Source organism: Sylvia atricapilla, chromosome 15, assembly GCF_009819655.1.
Source record: "Sylvia atricapilla isolate bSylAtr1 chromosome 15, bSylAtr1.pri, whole genome shotgun sequence".
NCBI classification, from domain to species: Eukaryota; Metazoa; Chordata; class Aves; order Passeriformes; family Sylviidae; genus Sylvia; species Sylvia atricapilla.
Window position 1 is genome coordinate 3,894,125 of NC_089154.1, and position 21,364 is coordinate 3,915,488.

A 21,364-nucleotide genomic window follows, 5' to 3' on the forward strand; every position below is an offset into this window, starting at 1 on the left:
ACCTTCTTAAGGCTTTGTCACATTAGTTTAAGGACACACCACACACGTGACCCTGTGCCCTTCCTCCTCCGCTGTCCTCTGATGGCACAGCCCCTGGGTGCCACACACACATCACTATTTACCCTGCTTTGCTCCACCGTGAGGAGGGGATTTGCATGAGAGGGCGGAATTCTTTGTGCCCCCATCCTGTCTAGGTGCCATAATCCAGTTTATGACATGCTGGTTGCTATGGAAGTGATTGTATTGTCACTAGATTATGCCCTCAGGTGGAAAACGTGTAAGGGAAGGCACACGAACAGGTTTTTGCATACATTTAAAGACATGATAGTGCAATCCCACATGCAATGACTAGGAACTTTAGCAGTAGCTTCCAGACACAGAATATGGTCATTTGGTTTTCTCCTTAAAAAATCAGATTTTTTTTTTCATTTTCCTGTCACTGGCTGCCACTATTTAATTTGAGACAGTGCCCTACAGCTGAACAGTACAGTCCCAGCCACTTTCCCAGGCTCCTGAAAATACTCCTGCACTCAGAACACTGTCTCTGAAGATCAGGGTGAAAGAAGTGGCAGGATCATATAACCAGGCTCCACGACTCCCACTGCCCTTTTGTTGATTACTGTCTTTTACAGAGCACGGATTTAGAGAGCCCAGACAAGGGAGACAGATCGTCTCAGATCTGACACGCTTGGTGAGACGCATGACTAACTCAGCTTGAGCCAGGACGTGCCTGGAATGTGTAACCCCACCTGGGAGCTTTTCTACCAGGGGCACAAGCTCGGGGGGTTATCTGGCTGCTGCCTGGATGGTAAAATCCACAATAGCAAAGAGTGCAACATAAACGGCCTCAAGACCCTGTTCCTTGTGAGCAGCTGGGAATCACACAGGATGCTCTCCTACCTACTGAGACCCCACTCAGCAGCACTGGGAGAGATTTAGAGCTTTACAGGCAGGATTGTGCAAGAACCAGCACCCCAAGTGCAGCATTGGTGGCCACAGGCAGAGGCAAACACCGTCCCCGCAGTTGATGGTATGTGCACACACCTCCAACCATCAGCTCCTCCATCTGCATCAGCAGAAATACTGTCCCAGAACACAGAGAGCCACACAGGCCAAACCACAGGCGTACCAAGAACAAGATTCTTATCCCAGTATAGTTAGGATTTTGACTACAGAAAGAATATACCATTTTCAGTTGACATCAAACTTTTCACCACGCAGGACTTCCTTACTGCAGCTTCAGAACAGAGCTGCGGTTCCGTTTCATACATCTCCTGCTCTCAACAGGAAAAAAATATTCATCATTGACAGTAAAGCTGAGGGCAACAGCAGCTTCTAGAAGCTCTCAGCCCTGCTTACAGTCAGCCATATTCATAGCACAAGGCCATGACCACACACTGAGCAAGGTCTGAGTGCGGCTACACAGAAAACATTCAGGATCTCCGTTTTCCCAGGAGACATGACCAGTGACTTGTTGGAAGGCAAGAGCATGTCAAAGGCTAGTTGAACAGAAACTCAAGGATAAAAGCCTAGTTGATCACATCCTCAAGGATGACAGCCTTGTAGGACTAGCTTTAGTATCAAAGAAATGCTGATGGAGGTGTTTGTGAGTAGGAAGCAAAGAACTAAACTGCTGGTGAATCCCAGCTGAAGGCACAGATGTTAGAAAGGAAGCTCAACATCCACTACATCTGACAAAGCAGCAAATTTCACTTTGGCAGAGAAAAAACAGACATGCCTGGTTTCAGCTTGAACCTTGATGAGCATTCAAAGCCTGTTGTGGAAACTGGTTCCTTCTTAGGAACCTTGTGTTTAATTTATTGCATCACATAATCAAGACCACTTTTGCTGGAGCCAGCACATGTAAACCAAACCTAATAATTAAGTTGGTGATGAGAGTCCAGCCCATAGGTTACACCTGCAGAACTATATTTCACCAGTAGTATTTGTCACTGTTGTGGTCCAAGAGGTACATCTCCTGCCATCAGCACAACGTGATTCAGATCTATCCACAAAAAAGAGCTTGGATCTGCAGAGGTGGACATTAAGAGGTGGGTCAACGACAGGCAAAAGGTGTCAGATCTAGCAAATAGCTAGTAAAAGTACTTAGGACAGGAATAAGACAAGCAGCCACATCTCAGAGCAACGTTTTCCTGAGAACAAAATAAACAGCAATGAAACACCATAGCAGGCAACTGAATTTTAATAGCTGCAACAAAATCCACACAAAAAAAGGTTGAAAGGGCACTGCAGTGAGACACACGTGACCCAGCAAGCAGTTGCCTCAGTAAGAATTTCAGACATAAGATACAAGCACAGAGACAAGAAGAATTAACATGCCAAGGGGGGATTAGGGAAACCAGCTCCCCAGACCTTCTCCCCGTCCTCTGCTGGGAGAGGAGGCAAGTTCACAGCTTGTCCCTTCCTCCTTCTCCCACAACCTCCGCATCACCCGAGGCGAAAGCTAAGCTGCACGAATGAAAACAGCAGAGCCAGCCTAAACTGTCCAACCTCGTTATTTACACCTCAGCAGAACGCTCCCAGCAGCCACGGTGGTTCACACGGCTGCTCCAAGAGCAGGGACCTTGGAAGCACCTCCCAGAGCACCGCCTGTCCACATGGAGAACCCTGTCAGCAGCACCTGACCTAGTTCATATTTATCATCCTCAGCTTGCCATTTAATGTTGGAGCAGTTTAAATGCTGAAGAGCTTGTGTTTGGAGAGATTCGTAGTTTGTAGCAGGTCAGGCTGAAAAAGCTCCAGAAAAACCCCAGCCTTTGCAGTGATCAAGAGGTTCACTGCTAGAGTACAAAACCTGCCCCAGAACATGGTCTCCAAGACCAGCCAGGAACCTCAGCACGATATTTACCAAGTGGTACTTACAAGACTGAAAGGCAGTTTTAACCTTGTAAATTTACTGCTCCAGCTAATTTGTCTACTCAGGCTGATCCAACGTTTGTTGTCTAACCTGTAGGAATTTTAAACACGTACAGAAGTAGGGAAGGCCCAGCATATTTGACCTCAGAGGCCAGGGATGAAGCCCAGCCCTATCCAAGTTCCAGGTACTGCTCAGTCTCATAAACCAACAATAACTCAGACTGTGTGGGGAGGGGATGGGAAGGACAAGCAGAAGACAGCAGCCAAATATTGTAATACAAAAAGGCATACAAGAAGTGTTGTAAGGTGGTTTTAAAATAGCACCCTCATCAGAAGTAAAGACTTCTGTTTAGCTACAGAAGTGTCAAACCAATCATTCCATCCTCACTGGATGTACTATCTGTGCTTTCCACTAAACCCAGACAGAAAAAGACCCAAAACACAGCTGATCCATTTTTTCCTGCCACCTACTCCAATTGAAACAGTTTTCCTCTTAAGGGAACATGAACATTAATACTTGCCATTGCCTAGCAGTACCTCTGATCTACTCCTGTGCAATAGCTCCCATTTTTTCCAGTCGAAAGTGTTCATTCTAACCTTACTCAAGCTAAAAATCCCAAGGAAAAAAATATTAAAAACCAAAACCTATCCCTTCAGTCATCTCTGTCTAAGGCCAGTGGCTGCCAGCTATCTCCATCCCCAGCCTTTTCCTGGGTCTGTGCCTTCCTCTGGATTGCTTGCACTTGACAGCCTGTCAGTCCAATGCTAAAAGGAGATCATATTATCAGGGTCTACCATGGCATTCACAAGGATTGGAACTACAAGCAGAGATGCAATAGGGTAGAAATAAGTCCTTCCCTGAAATCCTTTCACCCTTCCCCCAGTTCTCCTTCTGCCAAAGAAAAAAAGCCATGAGCATTTCAAAGGTACCAGAAGCAGCACAAGCTTCTCTCAGAAGACCCCAATCATCTGTTGCTGGGGGTCACACACACAAATTAGTTCTGAAAATTACCTTGCTTCCCATTTCAGAAACAAGAAGAGATTACAAAATAATACAAGTTCACTATTGATTTTCTTCCCCCAGAAGACTCCAAAAACGTACCTGGTACTTCTCATTGTAGAACACCTGGCTATTCCCCAACTTCCAAAAAGCCAAATGGGCTCTGTGTGCAATGTCTTCAAGTGTAATTCCCTCGGGTGCTGAAGGTTTAATACAATATTCTATATTAAGATAATATTTTCATTCCATTCCCCTTCCTCTTTTCTCTCTTTGAAAGTTACATTATTACACCTCCCAAGGAAGAAAAATATTTATAAGCAGGACAGCTCCACCCTTTCCTCTCAGTTCCACACCACAAGGCAAGATTCGGCCAGAGGTCAGTCACAACACACACTGCCCAGCTGCTTCTTCCATTCCTATGCCCTTGCCTGATCCTCACCAAAAACCTGACCTGAGAAGAGTTCACCAAATCCGAATTGCCAAAAAATCCACCATTCCTGCAATTGATGCAGCACAGCTTGTTACAGCTGCAAACGTTCCTGGGCTCTGATAATTATAAGCCCATGGCTGGGTGTCTAATTAAAGGAGGAATGAATTAATGAGTTTTACCAAAGGCTTTTGAGTCACCATTATAATTCTCACCCTTAATCGGCTGCAGGACACTCAAAGGACACCGTGAGCAGGATCAAGAGCAGAGAGGGGGGGATAAACCACCCCCAGCTGATGCTTCCCCCATCACGTCCCTCTCCAGCATGTCACTGTCATTCAGACCCCGACATCCAGATCAAACCCAGCAGGAAAACGCCTGGGTGCTTTTTTTTTTTTTTTTTTTTTTTTTAATGGATGTAGAAAAATAATAATAAAAAAAAAAAAAACCACCAAAAAAACAAAAAAAAAAACAACCCCAAAAGCGCTTCCTGAGGCTGCCACAAAGCGCAGAGCAGCCTTTGAATGGCGAGCGGCTCGGCAGAGCGCTGACTCGGGCACTTCCATTCATCCCGGCCCCAGCCCCCACCCCGCGCCCACAATCGCACTTCAGTGCCGGGCTCCCAAGGAGGCACAAATTGAAAACACGTTTTCATGGGAGCACAGCTTGAATTTCATGAATTCCATTAGTCCCTGAGTTTCTCAGCGTTTCCTGGAGCGAATCCTGTAGGAGCGGGGAGGAAAGGCGATGGGGCGGGCCGTAGGTGAGGCAGCAATCCTGTATCACCTCTCTGACACCCCGGGCCAAAAACGGACTGGAGGCACGGCAGCGAGCATGCCACAAAGGAGATGCCTAAACTCAAGAAATTCAGTGTATATGTACCAGGAGCTAAAGGAGGAAATACAGTAACAAAGCGCCGGAGGCCTCGGAACAGTAACAGCGACAGCCCCGGAGAGGAGCACGGCAATTCCAGCGAGCAGCAGAAAGCGTCTCCTCGGCACACTGGGGCACTCTCAGCACCTACGGCAAGTGTCAAAACTACCACTTTATCAGCTACAGCAACCTGAGCACCCTGTTGAAGAAAGCTCACCCCGGGGAAAAAGCGATTATAATCAGAGAAAAAAGGTAGCACCGAGCAGGGTTTGTTTTTTTTTTTTTTTCCACATGTACACTTGTAACACAATCAACTTTGGAATTATTCAGGCGCGCTAATTAACACCCTATGGATAGCTTTGATACCATTAGCAATACTTTTAATGGCTCTGTCACTGACACTGTCTTCCCTTTTTCCCCCATCCCCAGGCTGGGCCTTATCTTAAGGAGCATTACATCATCTTCTGCACCAAGGCCTCCTTGTAACAGACACTATTATGCAACTGAAGTGCCTCCATTTGGATTTTGGCGTTATTTTGAATTTCGGCGTTGAATAGGCGGCTTGTTTAAATTCCCCGCATGAACAGCAGCATTTTAGAGCCTGAAAAGGGCGTCCGTGCACAGACACCAACACTGGCATAACAACGCGTCTGAATGTGTTATACATTTGTGAAACATCCATTCCCCACATTCCCTTTTCCCCTCGTCCAGGAATAAGCCCCGCATTGTTAGGGCTGATTAGCAATATCTTTCATCCCTAATTTCACACTACAAAGGGCTTTCATGCATATGCACGTGTGGCACCATTCTGAGCCATATCAGCCAGAAAAAGCATTTAGGAGTGACCGAGGAAATCGCAATCCGAGGGTGCAGCTCCAGTTTAAGCGAAGGTGGAGGGGAGTGTCAGCTCTTTCCCTGGATGGTTTCAATGCTGCTCTTACCATTGACCAAAACCCGCTCATTTGTTAAAATAATAACTTCAAAGAGGGCTGGCACACATTACATCTGCTGAAGCAAGCAGCCTGATAAGCATGTGAAAGCACACATTATTGCAAATGTTACCCTCACAACCCGCTGCTTTGGAGAAGGGAATGGCACAAGTATCTGACTCACACCAACTGCTGTGGCCGTGGATTGCACGCTAACCTACTTTTCTTTTTTCTTGCAAGAGAATAGCCTTGCAGCCTTGGCACACAAATGACTACTTTGAGAAAACGTGCACATTTGCAGCTTACCAAACCCTAAAGCTCACAATTACAAGATCAGACTCAAAAACTATAAGTGGCTCATTACGCAGAAATCTTTTTAAAAAAAGTTTGAAATGAAAGCTTTTGCAACATGAAAGTGCCCTGTGTTTTGCTGTTTCCCAGTTTATTTAATACAGGGAAAAAAAAAAAAAAGAAAAAAAAAAAAAGTAGCACCAGCATGGCTCTGCCCCACAGCCACTATTCACTACGATACCTGGAGACCCTTTCACCACGCAGCAAAAACAATTTCGGGTTTGAAAATAAACGTAACCAATTCCTAGTTTTTCACCACTGCAACACAACACCAGTCACCCTTGAAGTGGAGGAAAGGAGAGGATTTCTAACAGTGATGATTTTTTAGGTTTTTTTCAGACTGTCATATGAATGCATCCCCAGGACTAGAAGTCTCAGGGGAACTTGGTCCTCCTTGATTTTAGCTCATCTGTCTTGTTAATCATTGTCATCAGCAACAAGCAAAGAACTGGTAGGATGATATACCCAGGAAGTGCAGACAGCCTTGCCAAGAGAGGAGCAAAGTTACTGGGCTTGGATATAATAATAATAATAATATTTACTATTATTATTATTTCCTCAGCATACATCAATAAGTCCCTGTGTATTATGAGTCTTACTCATGTCTTAAAAGTGAGAATTGAGGTTCAGTACAGTAGGTAATCCTGATATATTGCAAAGTTACTCAGGTCTCATCTGAATCTTAGAGCAAATAAATTCCCAGACATCACATCCCTTCCCCCAGCTCTGGGAATCACATTCAGCTGAAAACAAGCCAAGTTCTCCTACTCGCTCAAGGGGAATGGGAAATCTCACTATAGCTGGTGGAGAAGTTACTATTGGGAGTTAAAAGAGAAACAAGGAGAGGACTGACAGTCACCAAGAGGTTAATGCAAACAAGGTGCTGACTCCCCTCCACCCTAAGAAAATAAAGAGCCATCACGCCTTACTCACTGCTTGCTCACAGCCACCCAAGAGAATTCACTTGACATCAAAGGCTGTGAAAAAATGACTCCAGGAGAAGCTTTGGCCATCATCCTTGGGCCTCACACACACAGGAGTGTCCCCTGGAAGGGGTCACACCGGGGTCACTGCCAAGCTCAGCCGCTGCACAGTCTTACCAACACAATCATCCACTCTGGACTTCACCCTTCCCATCAGCAAGTGCTGGGAAGTGGAGCAGAAATGGTGTAAAATTAGCCTTGTCTTAGAAGAGAAAGGAGAGGAAAACCAAACCAAACAGAAAGAACAGAAAAACCCCAGAAATCCCAAGGGATTGGAGGGTGATTGTTCCTCCAACTGTCTGCTCTGAGGACACATGGCAAGAAACCTGATGGGACACAGGCCCATAACTTCCCTCTCTCTCGTACTCAATAGACAGGTTTTTGTTTACAGGTGCCAAAATAAATATAATCCCAAAATACAAGTAAGAGATCAAGAAGACTTGTGGCACAGCCCCTTAATCCACATTCAGAGCCTTGGGATTAAATCAGAGAAAGCACCTGACTTCGTGCCCTTAATCTCCAGAGTCATGCCTAATGGGATATGTTCTTCTGGGTGAGAATTTCTCACTTTCCCTAATAATGAAAAATAAAGAACACTAAAAATCCACACCAACATCTGCTTTAAGCACTGCTTGCTTTATGGGATCAACATTTAAACAAAGGTGCTTTGTTAACCTGGAGAGCACAGATGCTCCTCTGCTCAAAGAGGCACGAAGGGGAAAAGAGCAAAAAGACACAAGACATGGTAAGACTGAACTGAATTTGCTTGCCCCTTTCTCCAGACTGCTAGAGATCAGGTTTTGCAGACCAGGAGTCAGATGGTGCTACACTCATGTGGATAAAAATGGAGCATTCTCGGGAAGACAAATGTTGTGTAGGTGCAGAAGCACCAGGGTGCCAGTGGCTGGCCACCACAACCAGACAAGTTTTAAACTCCGGTTCTACTCTTCCAGCTGGGACCAGCACGGCTCCTTCAGGGCACCACATGCTCCATAACTGTGACTTAAGACACATTTGGGAAGCTCACCAGGCTGGGCACCAGCATCTTCTCTGTGCAGGATGAATCCTTCTAGGATCCTACCAAGAGGAAGGGAGTGTGGTTTACAGCTTTGCCTACTCCCCTGCACCTCCTTTCCTCCATGCACCACAAGGTGTTCTGCATTTCTCCAAGACACCTTTTACCCCTGTGTACTCTGCTAAAACCATATGTTTAGAACAGTTACTTTACTTTTTTTTACTAGAGTAAGGCAATCTACAGCCAGCCTTTCCAGATACTGTCAGTTCTCAGGAGACCCTCTGAAAACGTGGCAGCTCAGCATGGGTCAGCGAAACAAAGCAAGGCTGCAGACAGAAAGCTGGCAAAGGTGGACTTTTTTCCCCTCTCTGCATACCATATGCTGCTGCATGACTGGATGAATGGTCAACAGGAAACATTTTATGTCTACCTTTGGTAAAAATCAGCCATCCAAAATTGCCTTGGTTCTACAGTTTTGGTTATTTGTCATGATGCAGCTTCTCAGTAAAAACTCTTCCAGATCAAAAGCAGAAGAGTCAGAGCACAGCACCAGGTTGCTGATGGGAGGCATTACTGCATGGTTACTCATGCAGCCAACACTGATGAGTAAAGGGAAGAGGGAATTTACCAGCAGTTCTTAAAAAAAAAAAAAAAATCAAAACAACTTCAATTTCTTCAGAAAACATTGGATTCTACTAACAGGGGTCACTGAACCTTTCTGGAAATATGAGCAAACTGGTGCTACAGCAGGATAGCTGATCAGGCCTTGGAAGAGGTCCATCTATTCTTGAAAGAAAGAAACCTTCAGTCCAACCTCTTTAAGAAAGGCACATTACCCTCTGGTTTTGAGCCAACTAGACAAAAACACGTCATCCAACTTGACTAATACACATGTTTCTAATTTACAGAAAGACTCTTGGTTTCAAAATTGAAATAAGACGCCAGTACAGTAGAGGAAGTTCTAAAACAATCTCTATAATCCAAGTTTTTTGGCAGTTTGGGCTCCATCATGTTTCTCCAGCCAAGAAATGCTTCCAAAGATGACATTAGCTGTTATGTGTAGGAAAACAGCCTCGCACAGCCAGAAAGTACCTGACAGAATTAATTCCTTGCTGAACCTTTGGCTATGGGTTCAAACACACATGCCTTGGATTAGAGTCTGCATGCCAAAAAAAGGGAAGGGTCGTTGGGTTTACACAGCACCTTTCCCTGCTGGATCCCTGCTCAGCACACGTACAGAGGGAGAAAAAGAACATTACAGCACGAAAGCAGTGACAGATGTGTGACAGGAAACTCCTGGGTGACAACACTGAAGAGAGCATCTCAAAGCCAAGGACTAGAGCATGTCCTGCTCTTATCACTGCTTCCTTCAGCACGATTCTGCATCTTAATTGCTGTGAATCAATCATCAGTCATCTTCCAAAGCACAAACAGCTGCCATCACACCTACTAACCATGCATCTGCAGTTCTGACTCGTACTGAGGAGGCACGAAGCAGTGCAAGGGAAGAGTTTCAAAGATGCTGGAGAATTTTTCTTTATTCTAGCCTGACTCACACATAACCTATGTGTTTACACAGGTTCGTGTCAACATCGCCAGTTTCCAGCAATGAAGAAAAAGCAGAAACTCCTAAGTGCTCCAAAGTGGCTTAGCTTTTACAGCCTCTTTTCTCCTTCACTGTTCACTGTGCATTTCCCAGCCCACAGTCAGACTCCAGAGCTGTGGTCTCCTTTTCTGTCAGTACACAGACACCCTGACTGGAGCAGATATCCTGTTACCTGTTGTTGTTGTGCTGTATTAAAAAGCTTTTCAGCTTTTCTATTTCTTTCCAGCACCTGACCTCCACGCTACCTCAAGGCTCTTAACCAACTCTACCTTGAGAAAGAAAGTGAATTCAATGCCAAGCAGCTAAGTCAGTCACAAGTAGGAGAACCTACACTGCCAAATAAATTAAACTAGTGACAGCAGCAGGCTCAGGACCATCTCACTGGGCCAATCCACTGAACTGCAAAGTAAGTGGACAGTTCTGGTAAGATCATCATGATTTGACCACCAGCAAAAGGCAGGGGGACCTGAACTGGTACAAGCATGATGCTGTCAGAAGGAACAGGAGCTCTGCTCCATTTTTACATTCTCTTCACTCTAGAATTTGTGACTCACTACACAATGAAAAGGCTTTGCAGAGCACTGCAGTATGACTCAGATGAGAATACAGCCAGAACAAAGCTGTTCATATCAAGATATTTTCAACCCCAATGATTCATGGGAGGATTAGGAAAAGAACTGGTTTGATAAGATCCTCTGTAGGGAGGACTATGGAGCAAGTCCTGCAAGCAGCACACGAAGGCAGCTCTGACAGGACTCACCAGCATGCCAAACCCCTGCAGATGAAGGATCACAACCCCAGCTCATTCTAGATGGAGATTCACCTCAATTCCCCCAGAAAAAGAAAACAACTGCTCGTATTGCTTGTTGTGGCAGAAGCAAAGCATCTGAAGGACATCAGGATACACATACATTTTTAAACAACCTAGTCCAGAGGGGCAGGATCTGTTCTGCTCCTCCACACTCACACACTGGTCTAACCTAATGCAACAAGATATGCTGTGGGAGAAGATAAAGAGGAAAGTAATACTGAGAGAGAGCATTTTAGAGCCTGACTCAGGTGAAGGAGGTATGCAGCCAAAACCTGCAGCTGCACTGATCTCAGCCCTTGGCAGCAGCACTGCCATGAGCACTTCTCATGCTCTCAGACAAAAGGAGGAAGCCCCAGCAGGTTGGTACACAATGGCTGCAGCTGCCTTGAGACAGCCCAGAGCACAGCGGGTGTCCCTGCTGCCCTGGCCAGGGGACTGCTTGGGACACAGCAGCACATCAGCCACTGGACCTGCATCCTGCTAGACATCCCCCAGGGTCCCAGAAGACTTGACAAAGACCAAGACTTCAAAGACTGGCAGTGTGTGCTTATCTGCCTGCCTTCAGAGAGGTTTTAGGGCACAATCACTGGGCTGCTGCTTCAGGGGAAGAGCGGCTTGGCATTACACTAATCCTCGGTAGGCAGAGGTGCAAAGCCTCTTCAGGCAGCAGCCTCCTCACCTGCAGCAGCACGTGGCACTGCAACAAGTGACAGGACAACAGGCAAACCCAAGCCACTGCGTTCCACTTCTGGCTGGAGTGGAATATTCAGCTGATGCACAATTTCAAATCCCGTCATTGAAACATGAGTACAAGAAACAGATGGGCATTTACTACAAGGTTACTAAAGGGAAGAGTTTTCTAAGGAAAGTGCTGCTTTCCCGTGGTCAGGGGTTGGGAAATCTTTTCTAGAGAAGCAGTGAAGTCAGAAAGGGTACATTGCTTCCTTCCTCAAAACACATCAGAATGGGACTGGACACTGAGCCCAGCTGTATGGTTATTTGTGACAACAGTCCAGCTCCCTGATGAATTGGAGTCACACAGTTTAGCAAAAGTAATCCTTCCTCACTGCAGCTCACTGCCCTTACCTGTCCCCATAAACTTCATCTAGCATCCCTTCATTGACCTCTCCTCAGCCCCTGGGGAAATCAAATGCAGTGTGTAGCTTAACAGTTCATACTTAAGAATCAGAGTATCTATTGCTAATGGAAAACAAACAAACCAACCCCCCACAATTTGGGCCAGTGAGACCTACAAAGTAAAGAAAAAGAAGCCAATGTTAAAATTTAAAAAATGGACTCCTAAATTTTGAGGATGTATTTGATCTTGCCTGTTAAATATGAAAGGTTCCTAAAGATAAGGGAAGACAATGCCAGCACAGGCTGCAAACAGAGCAAGAAGTGAAAAATCATTTAAAAAAATATCTAGAATTCAAACCAAAAGGCCTTCAGAAGCATTGAAAGCACAAGAGAGCATTTAGCATTACAGTTCCCAGTCCTGGATTAAGTTTCCCTGTTTCACTGCATTAGAATTAATCTATGTGCCTACCAACTCCAGAGCCAACTTGCAGAGCCACAGCAGCGTGGTTATATAACCACGGCACTGATAGCACAGGCTGCAGTGCTGGAGCCTGCCTGCTACCCCTCACCAACACCAAAACCAGCAAAGCTGCTGCTGCTCACATCATTCTCTTGACGACAGACGCCTCAGTAATCCAGACATTCGAGTTGGGATTTGATAAGATGTTTGCTGATGTTAAGATCTAAAAGGCCACTGACTGCTGTGCAAGAAGTCCTTAATGCCATCAAGGGAGGGGAGGCAGCTACACAGGAGAACAGCAGAAGGATTTAAGTGGGAATACGATTGCTGTAGAAAAATTATCTGACAAACAAACACAACCCCAGATCATTGCTAGGAATGCTTTTAAGCAATTTGAGTGAGAACTGGTACATCTGCTGTCTATTCAAAAGGTCACCGAGTGCTTATTTCATGATAACACACTCCCAAGAAGATCTTTCAATGAACTCTTTAACTTCTGATCTCCAGGATCGCATATCCCTTGTTTTACAGGCAGCTACCCTCTGAGGTCATGGAAATACAGTTCAGCTGCTGTGCAGCGTTACATCTGCATGTGGCCATCTTGAACTCTGCTAAACCAAGGGAACTAAAACAAATTAACAAATGAAGCTCCAAAACACAAAGTTCCTCAAAAGTCCCTTTGATTTACGCGTAAAGATGTTTCTTTGTATCTACCCGTGGCCCTTTAAACACATCTCTCACATTTCGCTCCAGCTTCAGTCCTCAGATCTGTTCATCTGTTTAGAACAAAAAGCCAAAACACACTGCTTCCTAAAGTCTTTCGAATACCTTCTACTTCTAGGATAAACAAGAACTGCTTAGGTGCTTTAGCCTCCATGCCTGTGTGCATGAGAGCAGGCTGTGTATATAGGACACTGCAAGTACGTTCAGAAAAGCAAAATGGTGTTTTCCAAACCAGAGACCGTGGCAAACCGAGGCAGCAGAGTCACTGCAGCTCTGTTCCAAGATGACAGCAGAGAACACAGATGTTGGAGCACACAGATTCACTCCACAATCATTTTAATTACATGCCTAGCCAACCAAGCACAGGATACAGGCTAAGCAGCATTTAGAAAAAAAAAAAAAAAAAAAAAAAAAAAAAAAGGCGCTGCACACAAGTATTCTGCGAGCATCTTCCTGTGCACTTGATGCTAACGCCACTCTCGTGCATTAAGTCATCTGTTTTCCAGCCGGCAGGCAGCCGGTTTTGGAAAGGCACTGCTGGCCTCGCTGCGGGGCTGGCGGCATCCGGGGGGATGCTCAGGGCAGCCTGCACAGGGCTGTCACAGCGGGCCGGGGACAGCGGGCAGCCCGGGGACAGCGGGCCGGGGACAGCGGGCAGCCCGGGGACAGCGGGCAGCCCGGGGCTCCCAGCAGCGCTGACCCGTGCCAGGGGCACATCGCGATGTGGGTCAGCGGGCACGGCGGGATCCGGCCGGAGGTTGAGCTCACTGATCCTGGGGGACTTTACCAACCTCAGTGATTTTATCAGTCCACAATTTCACCTTCTCTCCAGCAGAGCTCGGGCTCCGGGCAGGCTGGGGGCAGCTCGGCGCTGCTGCCCATCCCGCCGGGGGCGGTGACCTCCCAGCCAGCCCCGCCGGCGACATCCCTCAGCGCGCCCGGCGCGGCCCTGCGGGGACACCTGTCCCCCGTGCGGCGGGCACTCGGCACCCACCGGCGCCCACCGGCGCCCACCGGCACCCACCGGCGCCCACCGGCACCCACCGGCACCCATCGGCACCCACCGGCGCCCACCGGCGCCCATCGGCACCCACCCGGGGGCCGCACGCCCCCTCCTCCTCCTCGCTGCCCGGGCCCGAGCCCCGCTCCCGCCGCCCCGCACAGCCGCGGCCGGCCCCGGGCAGACCCACCTGCTGGTACTCGGCGTCGTGCGGTCGGAAGTCGGCGGCGGTGAGCTCCCAGCGCAGGCTGAGGTGCGGCAGGCGGTGCAGCAGGCTCACCCACCAGGGCGGCGAGTAGCTCACGCCCGCCATGCCCGCGCCTGCCTCACCCCGAGCCGCCGGCCATGGAGCGCCTCACTCGCCCTCACCGCGGCCCCGCATGGCCGGCCGTCCCCCCTCGGTCCGCCGGTCCGCCCGTCCCCCGCCCGCTCCCGCTCCCTCTTTGTTCGCGCAGAGGCTCCGCCGCCCGCTGCCGGCGCCGCCCGCCCGCTGCCATTGGCGCCGCCGCCGCCGCCCCGCCCCGGCCCGGCCCCGCGCCCTCCCCGGGAGCGGGGGTCTCTGCCGGCCGGCGTGCTCCGGCGGTACCCCCGCTCACACGCGGCCGTGAGGCTCTAACGGGAGGGCGCGGTTTGCATTGAGCCTAAAGGCAGCGCAGTAGCAGAGATTTGTGCCGCACCAAGTGGTAAAGGCAGTCATAAAGTCACTCGTTGGTTCCTCTCGAGTCCGGCTCGGCGCCCACCCCAAGGTGCGGAGGCAGAGTTTGCCCTCCCTGAACTCCCAGGTCACAGAGGCAGAGTGTTGTCCAGCACTCCCTTGGCGGGGCACGCACATGGCAGTGGCAGCAACGGGAGCACAGGTCAAGGGGACACCTCTCGCTGTGTGACAGACAGCACGAAGGGAAAAAAAATAAAATGATGATTTGGACAAAGTCTTGGAATCTCTCAGAATACCTCAAAAATGTGCGGATTTGACACGAGGACATGGTTTAGCAGCAAACATGGTCGTGGTGCCAGTTTGATGGTTGGGCTTGGTGATCTTGGAGGTCTTTTCCGACCTTAATGACTGTGACTCTGCGGTGCTGGGCACAGGGCCATGGGTGGCAGAGGGTGGTGTCCACACCCAGCATCAAACCTCATCCCCACCCCTCACACCAACACCTCCCTCTCCAATGTAACCCCAACCCCTCTGGCTGTTCCAGCCCCTGGTGCCACTGATGACACGGATGCCTTCACCAGCGGATGGACTTGTTCCCTAGCCCTGACTGCCCCAGCCCAGCCTGGTTTGCCCAAAACTCAGGGGGAAATTTCTAGAGGTACCTGGGTGTCTAAAGATATGGATGAGCCCCTTGTGTGATTTCCAAGTGTGCCCTCCACCTGTTCCACGGAGATACGCAGGGCTCTGGTTCAGCTTCCACCCTTCTCTCTGCTGGCAAAGGTTTGGCCTCATCCAAACCCTGACCCAAAGCCAGTGTGTTGCTTCAACACCTTGAAGGGACCGACAACTCTCAGCTTGTTTTGATGACATCATAAATCAGAGCCATGAATTAAACACCTGAATATTTCAGCAATGACAGCATCTACCTGCAGAACTCCACGGAGCTGTGCGTGTGGTGGGCTCCCCACAGAGCCACTCACACAACGTTTCCCAAGGATTAGACTCTGACCCAATGGGAAAGGCTTTTCATTTCTTTCTAAACAGAACTGAAAGTATTTTTAGGTAAAAGGTAAAAAAAGATGAGTATGCCTTCTCAGGGGATCATGTCAGAAACAAGCACATAAATATTCTAGATAATGCTAGGATAGTGAGGTAAAATAGAAAAGATAACGATAAGCAGCAGCAATCCCAAATTCATTCACGTTATTACAAAGATTGTACTGCTCCTGTTGTACTGAAATGTATAAAAATATTTGCTGCTTTCTTTTAAAACTAATAGAATGAATAATTTAATTCTTGCTGTAAGTATGCAGTGTGGCCGAGCATTAATGAAGGAGCTCCTAAACTTGGCCAATCTATTCAGACCATCTCCCAAGCCTTCAGTCTCTCCATGCCCGTGTCCCCATCCCAGCCCTGCTGCAGCACACCTCACCCACTGCTGATTGCTCAAAGCATTGTTTTTTAAATACCACTCAACATAATTTGGAGTTGGCAAGAGAAAAAAGGACCATCCAGTCCTCTAACAGACTTCAGGCAAATGATTTCCAGGTCTTGCAGGCTTGAGAAACTCTCATCTGTTTAGAGTTAGAAACTGTGATGGCCCATGAAAACTTAGAGAATATTGGAGTGCTGTGTATCCCACTGGAAAAAAAATGGGTAACACCAACAGTTGTTTTCTCCTAAAGGGTGGCAGATCAGTAGACATTATGGAGACACCCCTTTTTGTAAGTATGATTTTATTCCTTTTCCCAAGTGCAGCCAGGATTTCGTGCTTTACACATTGTCTGATGACTGATGGATCTCATAAATAAGGAAAGCAAAAGTGCTAAAACGGGCCATTTAACCCTTCAGAAGCAAATAAACATATTGCTGCTGATGTTCTGAAATATAACATCAACTTCAATAGCTTTTGACTAGGATGGGGTTTTCATATGAATACTATCAACGCAGCTAAAAAGAAATCTTATCACTCACAAATAGCATTAAGACACACGTCAGAGGGCTCAGAGCCATGTGCTTTGTGCATAAGTACAAGATATACAAGGGTACAAGATACAAGACCTCAACTCCCTCCAGCTTTCTCCAAGAAAAGGGTTTATTTTTCTGCAGGAGGACAGCTGAACATCAGCCAATTTTATTTTCTTCCTTATAATTTTCATTTTTTTTTTCACAGTGCTGGCGAGGATGAAGAAGGAATCATTTCAAGGGCCAAGGGTCTAACATATTTCACCTCCAGTTTTAACAACCCAAAGAGAAGGAGCAGAGAGACCTGGCTGGGAGTGAGAGATCTCTGTGTGAGCCCCTTTTGACACAGAGTTTATCCAATTTGGTGCTAAAACGCTCAAGGCTGGAATCTGTCCTGCAGATGTAACCGCAGCCACGGGGCTCCGGATGGACACAAAACCCCCACCAGCCTGTAAGTCCAAGTACCTCTGCCAGCATGTGATGGAGAGGGGACAGGAGATGCAGCCAGGAGCTCTTGTTTGAAGAGGCTCAAAACGTTTTGGAATATATGACAGGAAAAGCTGGATGCTGTTCCATGGGGGTGGGTGTTTGAGAAACTCTCCGGGGCTGGGGGTGAGTGGGGAAGGGAGCAGCTCAGCAGTGCTGGTGTGCCTGCCTCCCCTCAGCCTCCTGCTGCCGACACAACTGGATTAAATTAGAGCAGAATGAGGATTGGGGATTACAGAGAAACAGAGGCATCAACAGTTTTCGTCTCTCCCCCACAATTATTTATAATGATATGGGAAAATGAAGAGCAGAATGGATTCAGCGACTGAGGAATAAGAGACAAACCACAGGATCCAGCACTAGCCATACTTTCCATGGCATTTCAGCCCGTTATACTACATCACACAAAAAAAATCTGCAATTCTTGGATGTCTAGCATCTCTCATTTGATCCTGTTCAGGTAACTCCTGATTATATGACAAGACAGTTATCAAGGCTCTCATGTTTAGGTTATAAGAGCCTTTTTTTCCTTCCCACACAGATATGTACACTCTGCTTTGCCAAAGCCAAACGAACAAACGAGACACTATCGTGACATCCCATGAATAAAATCTAACACTAAATCACCCCTGCATGGAAAGCAGTTCTACAGTCAAGCAAAGCAAACTGCAAATGTCAGCTTGTTCACTGGTAATCCTGCTGAAAAGTAACCCAAAGAGCTGTATTAATGTTAGCTAACTTGCTCTGACAGTGGCTTTGCTAAAAAATCACTGGACAGAACAGGCAGATGAGAAACATTCCACATTAAAGACAGCAAGGATAAAAAGACTGGTTTAAACCTCCAGAATAAGGCAGCCAGTGCTGTCCTGCATCCTCTTGAGACCACCAGGCAGTCTGCAGAAGCACTCTGAGAAATCTAACATTTTTCACTCTTCACAAGCTCCTGATTCCAGACATCCTTACTGCTGAAGTGGTAAGGAGAACACCTTTTAAAACAGCAATCTCCTAGCCCTGGCTTTTCTGATTCACTACGAAATTAAATAATTTAGCTTTTAATATACTGTGGAGCAAGGAGTCTTCCCCTGACTGTCAAACCTAATATGTGCCACAAAAGGTTTTAGCCAACAATACAGATTAAATATATATATATATAAAATAAAAGGCAAGTTTGCACTCCAAGTGCCAGCAGATGGATGAGTGACCCTCTCGAGACGGGGAATGAATTACGGCGGGTCAGGGAGAGCCCCGTGTCCGGGCTGTCAGGCCACCCCTCTGCTCTGCCGCTCCATAAACCCTGCCCGTACATCCCGCCGTGCCTCCTGACCGCTGAGCTGAACTGCGCCTCCATCAAAATCACCCTTCCTCTCCTCCCAGGGCTTCCTCTGCAATTTTCTGCTCAAAGTCAAAGGAAATGACAAAGCCGGCGCTGCTCTCCAGCCTCGCCCGGACATCGCTGTCCCCTGCACGCCAGCCTCTGCTGTCCCACGTCCAGGGACCTTCCCAGCTGACTTCTCCCCCAGCCTGAAGGACTTCCCCCAGTGGAGGCATCTGCAGGCAGGAACATACATTTGGGTTTTCAGGACTTTCCTCTGACGTCCTGCCGGGGATTTTCAGGTTTACACAAAGAATAGCCAGTACTCGGCCGGCAAAAATCTTCCAGCCAAGTGAAAGAAGCAATAATAGAGGGTTAATTCTCTCGTTTCCAGTCCTGAGGCAATATTCTCTCTCTCTCTCGTTTTACTGGTCTTTTTAAACTGAGTTCTAGGGAAATGGGTGGAAGATGTGGAAATCCTATTGCAAAAGCACCTGCCCGCTCCTTTCCCCAGAGAGCCACACAGAGAACATTCTATTATTTAGTTAATTGCAAAGAAACAATTACAAAGGAACTTGGCAAACTCTCTCTAATCACAGCAAGACCCACTGCAGTCCAGTAAGTTCAGCAAATTAGCAAATAAGTGAACATAAAAAGGAAAGAATAACACAGCTCAAATTGCAGTTTGTTCGTTTGTTTTGTCACTCTTGGTTTCTATTTAATAATTTAAGGTATTTCTTCGTAACATTCTGGTACATTTTGTATAATAATGAAGGTTTACTAGCATGGAAATGCAATACGTGGCTATTAAATATCTGCCGAGGGAGGGAAGAAAACTGCCAATTCTCAGAGTACATCATAGAAAGCCTGCTCAGGAAAAATTTCCAGGTTAGATAAATAGAAGGTTCTGCCACGATTTGTATAAGTTCCAAATAAGGATTATTGCTCGATAATGGCAATGTACAGCAATGTTTGTGCAGAACGTTGTAACTTGTACTACAGGCACTCAGGGTCAATCCCATTTATTAAAAGCTCCTCTAATTTTCCATGCAGATACCTAGAGGCCATTCAAGCACAGCCTTTTGTTACAGCAGCACTGTAACCAAGTGACAGATTTTACAGTATTGCATCCCTAAAGTCACATTACAGCAAAGACTTCCATGGCTGAGGCAGAGCTGATGGGCTGAGGAGGGGGCAGGAATGAGATCTGGGTGTGGGATTGTCTGGCTCATAATGAGGGAGGTCAGACAGCCCCTGACAATGGACATGATGTCCCTCCTGCTTCTGCCCAGGCTATTTTGAACAAAGATTTTATGACTCCTCTGTTCACACTACCAGCAATGGAAGCCCTAAAGGGGCTTATGTGCTACCCAGAGCAATGTGTCTGAGAGGAAAAACCCTCCCAAAGAGAGGGGAGCTGAGACAGCCTGAGCAACACCTTGAGCTGGGACATTGGTTCAGACACAGCTCTGGTGAGGGGAACAACTCCAGTCCTGGAGAGCAGGGGGAGTCCAAATGCTCAGGTTTGAAAAGGGTAATTGGGACAGCCAGGCAGGGAGGGGCAGGGGACACCACCAGAGTGTAATTCCTGAGAACACAGCAACACTCACTGCTCAAGGCTATTCCCTGAGCACAGTGGTTACTGAACACCACGTGGAACCAGTGCCAAACACACCCCAAACCCAGGGCAGGGGATGTCAGGGCAGTGGGAAGGGGATGTCAGCACTGCCTCCACCAGAGCAGCCCTTCAGCAAACATCAGAGGAACTGATGCAGCACCTGACCACCAACCTTGCCTGAAAATCCTTCCCCAAAAACCTGGAGTCTAACATGGAAATTCTGCTCTTTGCAGGTCTTAATGATGCCCATTGAATGAAACTTTCCTACCCTTAAAAAGTTTGTATGAGGAAAGCAATTCATTAGCTGACAAACCTACCACAGAGAGATGCTGCAAAGCTTGCAAGAGTCAAGGGCATTCCAACTTCAGCTGCAGACAAATTATGGCTTAATATAACTAAGTGTGAATGTTTAATTGCTTTCAACTGAATTCAAGACTAGTCTGTTCCAAGAAATAATACCAAATTTTTCCATTCATGCCTCATGGATTACCTCTGGTGTTTAAGATTTAAAATTGAAGTTCTCTGTAAGAAATCTAGAGAATATGCCTGTAGAGCTAAGAGGAAAGAATTAAAAAAAAAAAAAAAAAAAAAAAGTGAAATTTAATTAATATAATCATCCAACAAAGATTGTCTCATCTTGTACTCTCATAGCTGTTGTAGTCCTACACCAAGGACTCTGCTTGACAGGAGGATGACTGCAGGATTCCCCATGTTTTCACAGCAGCTGACAGGGTCTTCTATTTCCATAAACCAGCATAAGACTTCTTTGGGGACTCCTTAAAGACTTTTTGTGGACCTGGAAAGGAATGCACGTGTCCCAGCTCCTTCAAAGCTTCACAAACAGCAACACTAACCCAAGTGAGGAGATCCACTGTCAGAAAACTGTTGAACTCTGTAGTCTCCTGCTCTCCCTCAGCTGTGGCCAGACCAGTTTTTTTAAAGCTAAAACCCATCAGCTCTTTCAGTTTCACCAGGCTTTGGGCAGGAACACTGCTCATTCCTGATGGGACAACCTTGAACCTGCGCTAAGAAGAAAGAAGAAATTTCACACCCTACATGCTTCAGTTATCTTGTTACTGTCCATGAAGGAAATCAGGGATAAAAGGTCAGCCCAAGTGCAAAGACAAAACAGGAGTGGGCAGCAGAGGCCAGTGGGGCAATGAAAACACAGCAGCAGCAGAACAAACACATCAACA

At 47.1% G+C, this 21,364-nt stretch overlaps 1 protein-coding gene across 3 annotated transcripts in view; it reads right to left on the reverse strand.

Annotated features, from left to right (window-relative positions):
• Positions 1 to 14,481, reverse strand: part of TTYH3 (tweety family member 3) — a 69,597-nt gene extending 55,116 nt beyond the window's left edge. For all 3 annotated transcript variants that reach the window (XM_066329749.1, XM_066329748.1, XM_066329747.1), the window contains exon 1: positions 14,323 to 14,481. In XM_066329749.1, coding sequence (XP_066185846.1) covers positions 14,323 to 14,445 — 123 coding nt within the window. In that variant the 5' untranslated portion in view covers positions 14,446 to 14,481. The remainder of the gene's footprint in view (positions 1 to 14,322) is intronic.
• Positions 14,482 to 21,364: the final 6,883 nt, after the last annotated feature.